Below are 18,193 nucleotides of genomic sequence, written 5' to 3' on the forward strand. Positions count from 1 at the left end.
CATTCATAAGTGGCTGCTGTAATTTATTTTGTAACTGTTACCTATTGAATAGATCAACTTGGTAAAAACAAATGTTGAAAATTGGCTTGAGGTCAAAGATGGGAGAGCATAGATTTGGAGACAGACATGGTGGATTGCTTTCATCACAGTCTGTCAGCACCACTAAATTCCTTTCCCTTTCCTGTAAAATATTTGGTGTCAAGTGTATGTTAACATTACAAATTAAAGGAGCAGTTTTAACTTGCCTCACTTGGTGGGAAACTCGGTGGATCTGATCTAAGCTGTACCCAATTTTTATTTTTCATTGAGGGTGGAATCGGAAGCTGGCTGCTGAGCTAATCTGATCTATTATTTCCCTACCGGGGGTGGGGGGTAATGTTTTAAAAAAAAATCCTTGGAAGGTTCACAGTGCGCTGAGATATCCAAGTGATCCCTGACCCCAGCAAGGACTTGTGCCTCAGGAAAGAAATAAAAGTTATTTTAATAATAATATGGTTATTTTAGCATGTCTGTTAATCATTATGTTTAAATGGACATTTTTCATACCGAAATACTGCAGATGCAGGAAACCTGAAATAATAACTGAAGACCTTAGAAATGCTCAGCAGTCAGGCAGCATCTACGTAGTCAACATTTCAAGTCCATGACATTTGTCATTAACATGAAATAGTAACTCTGTATCTCTCTGCATCAGTCTTCTTTCAGCATTTTCTCTTTTGTGGATAGTCTTTCTTTGACTTGCAAATGGAACAAGTAATAATTCAAACTCTGCTTTCACAATGATATGCAGCCATTTATTCACATGGTAGCTGTCTAGCCCATGAAGCAGGCCAGTTAACATGAAAAATAATTGTACATCTTTTAGAGTTAAGTCTGATTTATTAACTTAACCATAGAGACCAGCAATCTATTGACTGCCTATTGTATGTTTTTCAGCTAACAGTTGCTCCAAAATACCTGCCGAAAACCTTGATGAGTGCAGATCTTGCAGCCAATTACCTTACAAAGATATACCCTCTCACTTTTGGGCAAAAACCAAATCTAAGGTATGATTTGCCGAGAACTTAATGCATGCTTCACGGTATATCCCAGAGCAATGAGAAGATATCATTATCATCATAACCAGGATTCTTTCCGTCCTCCCCACTGACCCCCTTTCCAGCCCGCCTGAAGCACTAGCTTGTGTTGGGATCTATTGGCCTTTGCTTAACGGGTCATACTTTTAAGTCAAGTGTATTGTGTGATACTATCCACTCTTCACTGACATAATTTGTTGGTGCAGTTTACCATATAAATCCCAGTCAAGGAATACATTTTGTTATAATTGCAATAAATGCTGGTTCCACCCTAGAAATACCTGTTGCATTTCTTAATGTGAACAACACGCACAAAATGCTGGAGGAACTCAGCAGGCCAGGCAACATCTATGGAAAAAAAAGCGCAGTAGACCTTTTGGTGCGAAGCCCTTCGGCAGGACAGGAGAAAAAAGAAGCTGAGGAGTAGTCTTGAAAGGTGGGGGGAGGGGGGAGAGAAATGCCAGGTGATAGGTGAAGCTTGGAGAGGGAGGGATGAAGCAGAAAGCTAGGAAGTTGGTTGGTGAAAGAGGCAGAAGGTCATGGAAGAAAGAAAAAAGGTGGTGGGGGTAGTAAGGAGCAAAGTGGGAGGGAATGGGCAGGCAAGGAAATAACATGAGAGAAGGGACAAGGGCATGGGAAATGGTGAAAGGGGGGGGGGGAGAGGCATTACTGGAAGTTTGAGAAAACAATGTTCATGCCATCAGGTTGGAGGCTACCCAAATGGAACATAAGGTATTGTTTGGATAGCCTCCAACCTGATGGCATGAACATTGTTTTCTCAAACTTCCAGTCATGCCTCCCGCCCACCCTTCACCATTTCCCATCCCCTTGTCCTTCTCTCATGTTATCTCCTTGCCTGCCCATCGCCTCCCTCTGGTGCTCCACTCACCCCCCCCCCCTTTTATTTTTTTCCATGGCTTCTGTCTCCTTCACCAATCAACTTCCTAGCTCTCTGCTTCATCCCTCCCCCTCCAAGTTTCACCTCTCACCTGACATTCCTCTCTCTCTTCCCCCTACCTTTCAAATCTACTCCTCAGCTTTTTTCCCCCAGTCCTGTTGAAGGGTTTCGCCCCAAGACATCAACTGTGCTTTTTCCCATAGATGCTGCCTGGCCTGCTGAGTTCCTGCAGCATTTTGTGTGTGTTGTTCGGATTTCCAGCATCTGCACATTTTCTCTTGCTTGCATTTCTTAATGTGTTGTGTTTCTCTCAGTATTTAGCAATTATTTCCAGTCAGTTAAAATACATAGTTTTAGACCTATGTTGATTATCATAGGAATGTTATATGATATCTACTAATAGTTACTATCAATTTGTTCGAGGTTACAAATAGAAAGGTCCCAGTGTTTAAGCTGTACCATGTTTCAACAAGCAACACTAATTAGTGGTCCAAGGTTTTTAATCTAATCTATATCATTTTGTGAGGAAGTACTCAATGCAGTTGAGATCTTTCCCAAAAGTTAGAATCAGTTCTCTTTGGTCTTCCAGCAGCTGCTTGGCCGCAGCTTAAGTCAGGACCAGTAAAGGTAATAAAAGGAGGAAAATCTAGCTTTGATAACGCTTTCTGTCATTAGTTCATTGTTTTATTTCTGTTTCTTGGATATCTGTGAAGAGTAAGAATTTCAGGTTGTATACTGTATTCATTTTCTGATATTAAATTGAACCAATGGTAATATACAAATGACGTGAAGCCTACTAGTTGTATTGTAGCATGGAATGTATTAACAGGAGCCCCATCAAGACTGTCCTGACCGGCATTACTGTCTGGTACGGGAATTGCAAGGCATCTGACTGCAAGTCCCTACAAAGGATTACAAGGACTGCTTAGGGGATCATGAGGCATCTCTCTTCCACCCATTAGAGATATTTATTAGGATCACTGCATACACAGGGCCCTTAGCATTGTCAATAATCCCTCCCATCTGTCCAACAATCTCTTTAACTCCCCCCGGCCATCGGGCACTAGGTGCCGGTAGCATTCGGACAAGAAGTGTTAGGATGGAAAGCAGCTTCTTTCCCCGGGCCGTAAGACTACTGAACTCCCTGCCACCACTTAGGTCTCATAACGTATGAAGCATCAAAGAGTGTTACAATGTTGTGCTGTATGTGCATCTTATTATTTGCTAATTAATTTGTGGTAATATTACTTCGTGCTATGTGTGTGATTTATATGTATCGTGATGTCCACCTTGATCCAGATGAAAGTTGTTTTGTTTTGTGGTTTTCCTGTGTATGAACTTGAACTTGAAGACTACCTCAGCTAGGATGGCTTGTTGAGATGAGATGTGCGTTTAATCTCAGTTCAGATAAAACTCAACTATTGCTGCCGCCTTGGTTCCTCCTGATCCTGTTCTAAATCATCATTCAGCAATGCATCCTCTTTTGGAGGACACAGTTCAACATCATTCTACAGCCTTGTCATCAGTTATTCTGGCCTAAATCAGTGTCCAAGTTTGTACAGCATAAATATCAGTGGGAGGATGACTGAGACCTTGCATTTATGTCCATCTTTCACAACTCCAAAACAGTTTTCAACTGTTAAACTGTGTTTTTGTAATACTGTAGGAGCCAATTTATGAATGGCAAGCTCTCTCAGAGAGCTCTGTGAAAATTATGAGATAATTTATATGTTACTATTGTTAGATGAAAGAAAGATATTCGTCAGGACACTAGGGATGATCCTCTAACCATGAGGTCTTCTACAAATGGCTTCTTGTTTCATCCCTAGAAAGCAGATTCAAAAATATAGCACTCCCATAGTACTGCAGTACCTGTCTAAACCATTGTGTTCATGTCTCTGAAGAGGACTTTTGTCCAGCAGCCTACTGACATGAGAGCACTACCAACTGATCCAAAGCTGAGAGATGAATGAATATACTCAGGAGAGGACGAAACAAGCTGCAAAAATAAAACAATGAAAACTTCACCCCAATATTAGTCATTTTGTTAATATTAAAACTGATTCAATATTAGAATACTCTTGGCTACTGGAAAACGACAATTCAAAAGCTGTTGATAAGTTGTAAATAATTTGGGGACATCCAGAAAGCACCCTGTGTAAACGCAATGTATTTCAGAATCAGAAACAGGGTTTATTATCACCGGCATATGTCGTGAAATTTGTTAATGACACACCTTCGTAACTGCCTCTGTGGATAACCACTAAATTTGAAACAATACAAAAAGTTCATTGTATCTGATTTATGAAACTAAATCCTGTGGTCTACGTACAAATCTTGTGATTTTAGACTATGCACAAGTTGAGATGGCTTCATGCAGTTATGGAGCACCTTGCTGAGACAATACCTAGAGTATTATATGCAGTTTTGATCTTCATATCTAAAAAAAAATGTTTTGCACAGATGAATGCACCTGACTGGCTTCAGGCATGGCGGGTTGCTCTGTGAGCAGAGATTGAGTAGTATAAACTTGTATTTTCTGGACTTTTAAAAAGATTGGGAGGAAGTTTCATTAAAACTTATGAAATTCTTTACATGGCTGAATGTAGAAAGAATGGTTTCCCTTCCCTAGACCCAGGGTAATAATTTCAGAATAAACAGTAGGTTGTGTCGGACTGAGATCAAGAAAATGTTCTTCATCAGCAGGTAATGAGTATTTAGAATTCTCCACACTGGGTGTTCACACAGTTTGGTTCAAACTGGGCTTGGTCTTTAAATATATTTGAGAGATTCTGAATAATAAGCTTTTCTCTTTGAGTTGTTATCATGAGTTGTTATATTGATGACATTTTACAAAATTATTTTTTTTTAATTCTCAATTCCAATAGGTCTATCTATCTCCATAACAATAAACTGACAGATGCAGGATTACCTGATCATATGTTCAATGGATCTGATGATGTTGGAATATTAATCATGTCCAGTAATTTCCTGAAGTACGTTCCCAAGAATTTGCCAAAACGGCTGTTCAGATTACATTTAAAAGTATGTACAGTCATTTTAAAAATAACTCGCTGTTATTCTGTTTAATATAATTTTACCTAATTGCACTCTTTTTATCTTTAAATATTTACAGAACAACAAACTGGAAAAGATTCCAAAGGGAGCTTTTGATCATCTTTTGAATCTCCGTGAACTATACCTTCACAATAATTACATAACCAATGAAGGAATGGACAATGAAACATTTTGGTAAGTTTTGCATGTTAAGCAGACTCTGGTTATAAACTTCTGTTGATTCTACTCCATAAAGTGTCAAGCATGCACTTTGGAAAAAATCTACAAAAGTTTTTTGAAATTCTTGATGCTACTTGATATATTACTTTGCAAATTCCTGCTTTGTTCCTGCAAATCTACACATCTGCTCTTTTTAATCAAATTGCTATTGTTTCCCAACTGACTCTTTAATTGAAAATGTACAGTATATTGATGCAATATTTTCCATTTTATTACATGTTTACTGACTTAGCATGATTCCCACATGAAAATGTTGTTTCATATTGACTCACCTTGTGAACTGAGTTGTGAACAGTAAATGAAAGGCCAAAAGTACAATATGTTCTATGCAGGTTTGCAAGCAGGAAGGGATTGTTGTTTTCAGAAAGTGCACTCCCAAAAATATGACTCAAACTTCATTCTTACTTTTCCATCAATTCAGGAGGTTTGTAGAATTTCAATAGCTGCCAAGATTGAATGTAATGAGGCCATGGAGAGATTTGAAAAGAAAGATGGTGATTGTCAAACTGAGTGATATACTAGACACTAATGTAACATTGAGTGAATACATTTTGATGTGAGTGCAGACCTTTATTAGTCCAGTGTTATAGCCACGAGCTATCTGATCCTCAACATGAAGTATTCATAGATCATCAGTCATCTAAAATGATCTCCCTTATTGTTTCTCATCCAAAGTAATTCTGTGTGCTTCCTAAGTCAAGCTTACATGCCAGGTGGAAAGTATGCAGAATAAAATGACATGCCGCATTGCAGCTAAGTTGTACCTGAAACCATCCTAGGACAGTCCCCTTTCCACTAGTATACAAATATTTGTAGCATGTATATGATTGTACCTTACCTAAGTTCTTGTTGATTTAAGGAAACTGTCAAGCTTGGAATACCTGGATTTGTCGAGCAATAATCTGACTCAAATACCAAGAGGGTTACCTCGAAATATTATCCTCCTACACTTGGAGAAAAATACCATTAAGTCAGTACCTGCTAACTGGCTGACACAGATAAAAAATCTTGAATACCTCTTGCTTCATAATAACAAGATAAGAGCAAAAGCAATTCACCCTCTTGCATTCAAGGGACTTAAAAAGCTCCATACCTTTCACCTCTACAATAATTTGCTTGAAAGAATCCCAAGTGGCTTACCGCGAAGGGTGAAGACGTTAATGCTCCTCCACAATCAGATCTCAGAAATTTCCAGAAATGATTTTGCTTACACATATTTTTTGACAGAACTTAATCTGAGTTACAACAAACTAACAAGTCCAAAAATCCACCCTGAAGCATTCCGGAAAATGAGACTGCTTGAATCGTTGGATTTTTCTGGAAATAACCTGAATGTAGTGCCCAGTGGCCTGCCGAAGAATTTGCACATATTGAAGCTAAAGGAAAATGAAATCAGCTCAATTCCTGAAGGCTCACTCTCAGGAATGACAAAACTTAAGGAGCTCTTCCTAAGTAATAACAAACTTAAACTGAACTCGGTCTATTCAGGAGCATGGAAACAACTGCCTGCACTCCAGGTAAAGAAATATAATTATCATCTAAGCTGAGAGAAGGGTAATAAATCTTTGCAAGGGTGTGGAAGAGGTTTTGTAGACTAGCTCCAGCAAAGTGAGACTTCAGCTACAAGTTTAAGTTGGAGAAGCTGTTCTTGTCCTCACTAAAGACTTGAGAAAAGTGAGCAAAATTATGAAGCATTTAGATAATGTTTACAAAAAATATTTTCATTAGCTGATCGTACAAGGACAAGGAGAAACAGTTCTAAAGTTTTGAAGTTAGCCAAAGTCTTTTTCAGAGGCAAGTGAAACTAACTGCCTGTGAGGGGGTAGGGCTGGAAACGAAATTCCAATCGGAAGTAGAAATGTTTTTCTCCTCCTTTAGTTGTTGGATGGTTAGGATCGGTGCCCAAACAATGCTGATGATATCAGTTTACTTGAAAAACAAATAAATTACAGATACAGGAATCCTGAAGAGATAACAGAATGTGATTGGGATACTCAGCTGGTTAGGCAGCATCTGTGGAGAAAAAGCAGTGTTTATGTTTCGGGTCAATGACCTTTACCAGAACTTGAAAAGATGGGGGGAAGAATAAATAAGCTTAAGCTTAAACTGTGTAAAGGTAGAACAGTGGAGAGGGCAAAGGGAACATCTGTGAGATGGGTTGGAGATCAAGATATGCAGATAACACATTAGTTTTTTGGTAACTCAAGAACAAAATGAAAATTAATTAATTATAACTAATCAACTTCTTGAGTATTAGTGCTATTACATCTATCAAGTATGTATTATGAATGGGTAAGAAAGTAGTTTTGCAGTTGTAAATCAGAGTTTTCTGTTGCAATATGATTAAGGAGAAATAAGAATAGAAATGCTGGAAATATTCAGATGGAGAGCAACTGTGGAGAGACAATAGTTAATGTTTCAGTTTGATGATCTTTCAACAGAAAATGTTTAAAAAATATTTGGATAGGTTTTTACATAGTAGGGGAATGAAGGGTTATTGGAAAAAGGCAGGTAGATGGAGCTGAGTTTACAGACAGATCAGCCATGATCTTACTGAATGGTGGGTCAAGTTCGATGGGCCAGATGGCCGACTCCTGCTCCTATTTCTTATATTCTTATGTAACTGAAAAAAAGTTAGAAATCAAACATATTTTATGTTGCTGAAAAAAGGGACATTTGGATGTTGAATAACAGGATTCATTCAGGCTTTCAAACTTGTACAGTGGGAATTTCAAAATAGATTGGACTCAGTTTAATGATCTTGCTAGCTTAGATGATGCAAGCCTGTAATTTCTATCAGTGTGTGTTATAAACATCCTATATTGGCCATGATGATGGTTTGCAAATTAGAATTATCTGCAGAAAATGAGAAAAATATCAAACATGGTAGCATACTGGTGCATTAATCAACTGTGATGTCTCACTGCTCGGGAGGCCTGGGTTCCATCCTGGCCTTCTGTGTGCAGTTTGCACACTTTCCTTGTGACCATTCTGATCTTTTCTTGTGCCCTAAAACAAACAGAGTAGTGGGTATTTAATAGGTGAGTGAGAGACAATAGAATGGCATCCTTCAACAGTGTGAAAGTACACAAGAATATAAAAAGAGGTCAGGCAGAATCTGTGAAGAGAGAAACAGTATTTTAGGTTGATGATCTCTGATCAGAACTGAAGATTGCGACAAAGTCATTGATTTGAAATTGTAATATGTTTCTCTCTACATGGATGCTTTCTGATCTGCTGAGTATTTCTAATATTTTTAGTTCTTCAGAATTCCAGCATCTGTAACGTTTTGCTTTTTGATAATAATTTAAAATTAATGAGAGGATTTTTTATCAAGTGGTAATAGGCTTATGAAGAAATGGTAGAACTGTCAACTTTACTGATTCAAATGTTAGTCAAAAGAGTTTCAGGGCAGAGAAGGGACTGAAGAATGGGATGAAGAAGATTTTCAGGGGATTTATAATCTTAAAGGAGATTTAATTGCAAATTTTAGCACCATCTGCTGCACAATAGACCTTCAATTCAGTTAGCTAAAGCAAAACACTAACAAAGCACCTGAAGACAATTAAAATAATCTGCATTTTGCTAATATCTAGGATACAGAACATATTTCAATGTCCATTTACATTTCTTGTATTCTATCTTCAGCTTTTGGATTTATCAGGCAATCAGCTTTCCCATATTCCTACTGATCTGCCAGAGTCTCTTCAGTACGTTTACCTTCAGAACAATCAAATTTCTGTCATTCCAGAGAATGCTTTTGAATCCACGCCTAACATCAAAGGGATTTTTCTTAGGTAAGTTGATTTTAAATAGCACAAAATTTGAAATTGCTGATTGTCAGAGGAAAAAGTCATTTTTGTTTTCAAAGTTTAATAAGGGGAAAAAGCAAGGTAGAGATTAATTACTTACACCTCTTAAAACAATGTTTAATCCATTTTGAAAGCTATGTGCACTATTATATGTTTTAATATATTCTAAATGTAAGTTGCACTGAGGAAGAAAGTGAGGAAGGTTGAAAGTTCCGTCATGTTGAAGCAAGTGGCTCTTCCACATACCTCCTATAATATTTCTTGTCATGTCTTTGTTCAAAGATAAATATATCCATGCTATAGCAGAGGTCCTGAATTAATAAAAAAAACATAGGAAATAAGCAGGAAGATAGAAGGATTTGTGGTGCAGCAGAGCTGAGGTTTGAGATGACCAATGAAAATCCTCTTAATTAGTGACTTTACAACCAGCAAGTTAATAGATTTCCAAGGAGGGAAATTGAACTGCTGATTATTTTACCTAACTTTGGGGAATCGTGGATCTTTACATGTGTTTTCCAAACCTTTATCAAAAGTATATTCAATTCATTTTCACCTTTGAGTCTGGAGCAGTTTGGTTAGGCAGTTTGAATCCAGGGGTACAGTGTGTCTGAACCTAAAATACAAAGTTCAATATTAACTCATATTCTCAATTAGAGAAATCAGCCATGATCTTTCTGAATGGCAGAGAAGACTGGATGAGCCATATTGCCTACTCCTACTCCCATTTCTTATGGGAACTGGAAATCTGAAAATATATGCAGAATATGTACATTTTTATCACAGACAGTTCCTGGGTTTACCATGATGTAATGCATGTATATTAGATAACTTGCAGACATTTCCAACATTTTCCAGTTTATCATCTTGTGTCAAAAATGCAGCTGTGGTATTCAGTGCATATCTGGGATTTTGTCATGGTATCGATTGTAGGACTATTGCCTTCAGTTAATGAAGTTTATGGATCCAAGCAGACCTGTCTCTTCACAGCCACACGTGCCTGCAGGGGGTTTTTATGTGTAGCTTGCCCTCCCTTAAAATACCCACATAATCACCTTCAGAAAGAGTTGGTGCACTGCAAAACAAGATGTGAATTGAGCATGGCACGCTTAGAAAGTGCTGCACTACCAAAGGTGCCACGTTTACTTTTTCATGTGGATATAATTATTCTTATTGAGCACAAATGGTTGCCAGGGAAGTTGACTTACTATCATTTATTAATCAATCAATCACTATCATTAACAGATATTTGGGTGACAACCTTAGCTGAGATTTGGCATTTCTCAGTGTAAGCACTGCTAAGTTTTGGGACTCCTGTGGAAACTCCAAGATTCCAAGTTCGTGTTTCCCAGCTCCACTAGTTATTACAGTATTGCTTCCCCATTAGACTCTCAAACAAATGGCAGAAGAGGATCTGGTTGGGGTATTTGCTCAGTTAATATTCATGGTTCTAGTCATTTGTTGATGATTCTATGACTCCAAGTTGGGGTGGTGGAGGGCAGAAAGGGATAAATGAAGTAAGTTTCCTGTTTTTAAATTAGAACATGGAACACTACAGCCCAGTACAGTCCCTTTGGTCCACAGTGTTGTGCCGACCTTTTAACATACGTGAAGAGCAATCTAAGTCTTTCTTACTACGTGGTTTTCCATTTGTCTATCATCCATGTGCCTATCCAGAAGTTTCTTAAATGCCTTAGCCTCCACCCCTGACAAGGTGTTCCATGCACTCACCACTTTCTGTGTAAAAAGACTTAACACTGACATCCCCCCAACCCACCCATACTTTCCTCCCATCACCTTAAAATTATGCCCCCTGGTATTAGCCATTTCCACCCAGTGAAAGGATCTTTGGCGATCTGCGTCTCTTATCTTGTACACCTCACATCCTCCTTCACTCAAAAGAGAAAAACCCTAGCTCGCTCAGCTTATCCTCGTAAGACATGCTGTCCAGTCCAGCCAGCGTCCTGGTAAATCTCCTCTGCACCCTCTGTGAAGCTTTCTGCATCTTTCCAATAATGAAGTGACCAAAACTGAATACAATATTCATTAGAATCAGTTTTAATATCACTTCCATATATTTGTTGTTTAGTGGCAGCAGTAGATTGCAATACATAATAATAAAAACTATAAGTATAATAAATATATATATAAAAAAAAAGTTAAATTCATGGTGCGAAAAGAGTGGGAAAAATATTGAGGTAGTATTCATGGGTTATTTTTCATTCAGAAATCCGATGGAGGGGAAGAAGCTGTTCCTGAAAAGTTGAGTGTGTATCTTCACGCTCCTATACCTCCTCTCTTTTTTAGTAGCAATGAGAAGACCTGTCCTGGGTGATAGGCATTCTTAATAATGGATGTCGCCTTCTGAAGCTGTCTTGGATGCCGGGGAGTCTAGTACCCATGATAAACTGGCTGAGTTTACAACTTTCTGAAGCTTTATCCGATCCTGTGCAGTGGTCCCTCATACTGCACAGTGATTCATCATTAAGAATGCTCTCCGGGTACATCTGTAGAAATTTGCGAGTTTCTTTGGTGACATACCTACTCTCCTCCAACAGCTAATGAAATATGCCCGCTGTTGTGCCTTCTTAGTAATTGTATCAATATATTGGGCCCAGGATAGATCTTGAAAGATATTGACACCCAGGAACTTGAAACTGCTCACCCTTTCTACTTCATGTTCCTTGATGAGCACTGGTGTGTATTCCCTTAACTTCCCCTTCTTGGTCCACAATCAATTCCCTTCATCTTACTGATGTTGAATGCAAGATTGTCGCCGTGACACCACTTGTTCAGTTGATCTTTCTCACTCCTGTACTCCTCATCATCTGAAGTTCTGCCGACAATAGTTGTGTTGGCAACAAATTAATAGCTGATGTTTGAGCTGTGCCTAGCCTCACAATCATGTGTGTAAAGAGAGTAGAGCAGTGGGCAAAACACACATCCTTGAGGTGCACCAGTGTTGATTGTCAGTGAGGAGGAGATGTTATTTCCAATCCACTCAGACTGTGGTCTCCTAGTGAGGAAAACAAGGACCCAGTTGCAGATGGAAGCACAGAGGCTCAGGGTTTGGAGCTTGTTGATTAGAACTGGGGATATGACTGTATTGAAGGCTAAACTGTAGTCAATAAACAGCAGCCTGATGAAGGTATTACTATTGTCTAGATGATCCAAGGCCAATTGGAGGGCTAGTGAGACCTGTTGTGGTTATAGGCAAATTTTAGCTTAGACAGGAGTTGATTGTAGCCATGACCAACCACTCAAAGCACTTCAACCCAGTAGATGTGAGTGCTACTGGGTGGTAATCATTGAGACAGCTCATCCTGCTCTTCTTGGGCACTGGTCTGATTGTCACCCTTTTGAAGCAGCTGTGAGAGATTGAAGATGTCCTTGATCACTCCCACCAGTTGGTTAGCACAAGTTTTCAGAGCTTTACCAGGTACACCATCAGGGCCTGATGCCTTGTGAAAGTTCACTCTCTTGAAAGATGTTATGACGTCGGCCTCCAGAACAGAAGTCACAGGATCTGCAGATGCTGTAAGGATTCACACAAGTGTAGTTTATTCTCCTTTTCAAAACATGCATAAAAGACACTGAGCTCATCTGAGAGTAAAGCATCAGAGCCATTCATGATGTAAGGTTTTGCTTTGTTGGAAGTAATGACCTGCAAACCCTACCGGAGCGCACGTGCATCCAATTCCATCTCTAATCTCAAACGGAACTGCTTTTTTTACCTTTAAAGCAATCTTCCATATGTCATACCTGGACTTCTTTTATAGTTTGGATCACCAATCTTGAATGCCAACGATCTAGCCTTCAGTAGACTATGAATGTCCTGGAACTTTGGTTTGGAAATGGTTTTGAAGGCAAACACTCATCCACACGGGTCCAAGTGTAGTCTAACCAGGGTTTTATAAAGCTGCAACACCACCTCGCAGCTCTTGAACTCAGACTCCCGACTAATGAAGCAAACACCTTCTTCATCACCTATCAACTTGCACAGCAACTTTGAGGGATCTATAGATATGGGTCCCATGACCCCTCTGTTCCTCCGTACTGCTAAGAATCCTGCCAGTAATCCTGTATGCTACTTTCAAATGCAGCCTTCCAAAGTGAATTACTTCAATGTTCAAATTTCAAGGTAAATTTATTATCAAAGTAGATCTGTGTCACCATGTACAGCCCTGAGATCCATTTTCTTGCGGGCAATCACAGTAAATCCAAAAAACACAATAGAATAAATGAAAGACTGCACCAGACAGGATGAACAAACAACCAATATGCAAAAAAAGACAATAAATTGAACAAACACAAAAAGAAAGAGAAAACAATAAATAGTCAATATTGAGAACATGAGATGAAGAGTACTTGAAAGTGCTCTTAGGTTGTGGGAACAGTTCAACAATAAGACGAATAAAGTTGAGTGAAGTTACCCCTTCTGGTTCAAGAGCTTGATGGTCGAGGGGTAATAACTGTTCTTGAACCTGGTGATGTGAGTCCTGAGGCTCCTGTACCACCTTACTGATGACAGCAGTGAGAAGAGAGCACGATCTGGATAATAGGGATCTTTGATGATGGATGCTGCTTTCCTGCAACAACACTCCCTTTAGATGTGCTCAGTGGTGAGGAGGGCTTCACCCGTGATGGATTGTGCTGTATCCAATGTTTTTTTTATTGGCTTTTTCATACAAGGGCATTGGTGTTTTCATTCTAGGATGTGATGCAGCTGATCAACATACTCTCCACCACACTTTAATAGAAGTTTGTTAAAACTTCACAGGACGTGCCAAATCTTCACGAACTTTTAAGAAGGTAGAAGTGCTGCAGTGCTTTGTTCATAATGGCACTTACATGCTGGATTCAAGACCGACCCTCGGAAATAATTACACCAAGGAATTTAAAGTTGTTGATCCTCTCCATCTTTGATCGCCCAATGAGGACTGGCGCAGGGACCTTTGGTTTCCTTCTCCTAAAGTCAGTAATCATCTCCTTGGTCTTGCTGACATTGAGTTAGAGGTTGTTGTTGTGACACCACTCAGCCAGATTTTCAATCTCCCTCTATATGCTGATTTATCACCACCTTTGATTTGGCCAATGAAAGTGAACTTAATCAGCAAACTTAAACATGATATTGGAGCTGTGCTTAGCCTCTCAGTCATAAGTATAAAACAAGTAGAGTAGGGGCTAAGTACACAGCCTTGTGGTGTCCCTGTGCTGATGGAGATCATGGAGGAGATGCTGTTGCAAATCCAAATTGACTGGGGTCTGCAAGTGAGGAAATTGAGGATCAAATTGCACAAAGAGGTATTGAGGTCTAGGTCTTGAAGCTTATTGATTAGTTTTGAGAGGATGATAGTACTGAATGCTGAGCTGTAGTCAACGAAGAGCATCCTGATATATGCATCTTCACTGTCTAGATGTTCCAAGATTGAGTGAAGGATCAATGAAATGGCATCTGCTGTTGACCTGTTGTGACAGTAAGCAAATTGAGTGGATCCAAGTCACTCTTCAGGCAGGAGTTGATATGTTTCATCACCATTTCTCAGCCCAGCTCAGCATCCTATTAATGTCCTGTTGTAAGCTACAACAACCTTCTACACTATCCACAACATCACCAACCTATGTGCTAACTGCAAGCGTACTGGCCACCCTTCCACTTTCTCATCCAAGTCACTTATAAAATTAAATTATTCATTTTGTTTATCTCATTAGTGTTCAAACTAGTTGTTCTAAATCCAAGCAACAATTTTGTACTTTAAAATTTTGATTTGGACAAATTTTAGAGCCGTTAAAGATTCTGTACAAGTGCAAATTTTTTCTCACGTTCATAATTTGAACCCAACTTTTTCCTTTCACAGGGACAACAGTCTCACAACAACTAGAGTGAAAGTATTTGAAAAGCTGAAGTTCTTACAAGTACTGGATATGGGCCCCTACACAGAGTCCACTTCCACAAAGGAAAACGGCACCTCAGAAGACAATTCAGAGAATGATTCTGACCAAGCTATTCAGAATGACAAGTAATCACCCACGAACAATAATCAAGACATTTAGCATTGTGTTTTCCATATACAAAGGTTGCGTATGTGTAATCTAGCCATTATTACCTCTCTTCCTACAACTTTAAGCTCACTCCAGTCTACGTACCCAGTGATGCCTTAGCTCCCAGTTGTTTTTCACCTCTTTTTCTACTCACTCATTTCATTCAACTATACCTTTGGTATCATCTCATTCCAGATCAAGTACTCAATTTCACCTCCCCAGCCTCACTCTTGCTGTTATCACCCTGAAAAATAATTGAGACATTAAGCATTCTGTTTTCATGCACAAATGTTGTGTACATCTGCCATCCAAATCTGTGTACCCTTTTATCACCCTTAAAAAAGTCTTCTTAATTTACAGATTTCTAATCCTCTAGTTGTTCTTCACTACCAGTGTTGTTTTACGTCCATAGTGTCTCTGCTCCTTACCCAATGATCCCAAATCCAGTTTATTTGCTGCCATAACTATGATAATTAAAGAATCAAGTATATATATCTCCTTATGTCCACAGCCTCCTAGGTCTTTCTAACATTATCAACAATATTGACATTTAATCTACCCAAAATATTCTAATATACTCTCTGCTACAGGGATGATGTCTCATGAACTTCTCTCAATATTGGTATTATCTGTGTACAATGCCACCTCCTCCTCTGTTCAGCTAATCACTTCTGGTTCTGCCTTTCATTCATGACTATAGCATTACTAAAATTTAAGAACAAAGTTTGTTTCCATAATCTGTTTCTGCCTCTTCTATTTCTGAACCAAGGGTGATTGCTTTTGGTTTTAAAATTGCCTGTGAGATATTATTCGGGCCAAAGCTTCCCCTAGCTGAGGCTCTTGTGCCCCCATGTCTCTGGCTTCCGTTCCACCACTCTCTTTATCAATATCTCAAAATAAATCAAAGGTTGTGAAAAATTGCCATTCCATTTAGTCCTGAAATAAAAAGAGAAAATTCTGTAAAGAGTCAACAAGCATGTAAGCATCGGTGGAGAGAGAAACAGAGATAATGTTTCAGAATTCAACAGAAATTTAACATTTTCCATTTAACAGAAATGAGGAAATTTAGAAACCATGATTTGGACTGCAATGAAGGGAGCAGAATGCAGAGAACAAAGGGGATATGTGCATTCGAGACCAAGAGAAACAGAGTGACTCAAAAGTAGTTATGAAACTGGCTAAGAGATTGGGTGAAAGGCTGATCCAAGTGAAGAAGGATGTAGAGGAGATGGATGAAGCACAGGCAACAGACAAAACAGAGATTGGTTTTCACCACTGTAAGAAAAGAAATGTATACCCAGTGGACAACCTTTGTAAAGATTTGTAAACCTATTACTGCTGCAGGTTGATGACCCTTTCATCAGAACTGGTCAGCTCTGATGCAAACTGAAAGAGCTGGCGATTGCAAATGGTGAAATTCTATTTGATACCTACAGGCTGCAGCTGCCGTGCTGGAATGCTGATCCTCGAGACATCAGGGTTGAGGTACAATGGAATGGAAAATTAAAGTAACTAAGAACTAAAAGCTCAACATGTTTTTCTCTCCACAGATACTGCCTGACCTCTGTGTATCTTCAACATTTTGTTTTTATTTCAGGCTTGCAACATCTGTCCCTCCTTCACCACTGATTCTCTGAAATCTTTCTAACAATTCTAATCTCAGTTTCCATCTGTAGCATTCTGTTGGCAAAATCCTGATACGTGCCTAAATTATTTCTTACATTTGCCTCCCCTCCCTCCCCCACCGTAGCTGGATTTCCCATCTGTTCGCCACAAGATTTATGAGATCAAATACAGTCCATGTTTTTACCAAGATTAGGTCTCGATCCCCCATCATCTGCTGCCTCCAAGCTTACAAAACGGCTGTGTCCTAAATATTCTTAAGGATTTCCCATCATCATGTTCTTCCTGCCATCTGTTTTAATCCAGTGCATAACCACACATCTGAAATACCTGCTCTCTCCTCAATATTTACAACTTTATTTCACCAGAGGTTGCTGAATGTTTGTATCGAGCTGCTTTGCCTGCCTTCCTCCCCTCTTCAATCTCACCATCACTTTCTAGTCTCACCACTTTATTTCCCTTTTGTCATGTTCACGTCCACAATTGTTTCCTTCATCAGTGTAAGATACGGAGACACCTTTTGTATATAAAAATATGGTATAAAATATGGTTTGCTTGCAGGGGAAGACAATGGTGTTTGTCGGAAGATAATGGCTGAATTGCTGTTACTGTACTTTTATAAATAAACCAGCTGATTGTGTTTATATCCATGTTAATTAGAATAAATCTCCAAATAACAAATCTATTATCTAACAGTTATATATCTTAATTCTAAATTTCAAAGGTTAAACTTCTTTTATTGAATGTACCTATCCTTTGAAGGATTGTTCTACAATCATGAACGCTGCAGCTTAAAGGAATCCATCCAGTCCACTGTGCCTGTGATGAGGAGACATTCTTAATTTACTCTGACTGTTGATATAGATCAGGGGATTCCAACCTCTTCATGCCATGGACCAATACCAGTACACAAGGGGTCTCTGGACCCCAGGTTGGGATCTCTTGATAAAGATAATACCCATCACATGAGAGTATTACAAACATTTAATTTTGACAATAAAATTTATTGTTTCTAATTAGATTTTAACTGGGTGCATTTAGCCTGGACGTTGATTTTCAATAGGACTGGTTGACTATTTTACAGTCTTGGTGACATGTTAGAAATGTTATTATGTGTATAAATCATTTATTAAAAGATAATATACTCACCATAGTCTCCGTGGATCAATATGGCTGTGAAGTTTCTTGGGTACGTGGGAGACTGAAGAGATCCATTTGCAGGAATCTTGAGCAACACACAAATGGAACTCAGTAAGTCAGGCAACATCAGTGGAGGATTAATGTTTCAGGTCAAGAACCTTAATCTGGAATGAAAGATGGCGTGGGGGGGGGGGGGGGAGACAGTATAAAAATGTATAGAGAGAAAACTGGAGCAAGAGCTAACAGGGTGCTGGGTGGATCAAGGTGAGGAGAGATGATCGGCTGAAAGGGGAGGAGAAAGTTGGCAT

At 39.0% G+C, this 18,193-nt stretch overlaps 1 protein-coding gene across 2 annotated transcripts in view; it reads left to right on the forward strand.

The window, feature by feature from the left end:
* podn (podocan) overlaps positions 1 to 17,894 on the forward strand; it is a 42,060-nt gene extending 24,166 nt beyond the window's left edge. For both annotated transcript variants that reach the window (XM_073063098.1, XM_073063099.1), the window contains exons 5-10: positions 937 to 1,046; positions 4,863 to 5,019; positions 5,111 to 5,226; positions 6,131 to 6,788; positions 8,920 to 9,068; positions 14,939 to 17,894. In XM_073063098.1, coding sequence (XP_072919199.1) covers positions 937 to 1,046; positions 4,863 to 5,019; positions 5,111 to 5,226; positions 6,131 to 6,788; positions 8,920 to 9,068; positions 14,939 to 15,104 — 1,356 coding nt within the window. In that variant the 3' untranslated portion in view covers positions 15,105 to 17,894. The remainder of the gene's footprint in view (positions 1 to 936; positions 1,047 to 4,862; positions 5,020 to 5,110; positions 5,227 to 6,130; positions 6,789 to 8,919; positions 9,069 to 14,938) is intronic.
* The last annotated feature ends 299 nt before the right edge of the window (positions 17,895 to 18,193 follow it).

This window comes from Hemitrygon akajei, chromosome 12, assembly GCF_048418815.1.
Source record: "Hemitrygon akajei chromosome 12, sHemAka1.3, whole genome shotgun sequence".
Taxonomy (NCBI): domain Eukaryota; kingdom Metazoa; phylum Chordata; class Chondrichthyes; order Myliobatiformes; family Dasyatidae; genus Hemitrygon; species Hemitrygon akajei.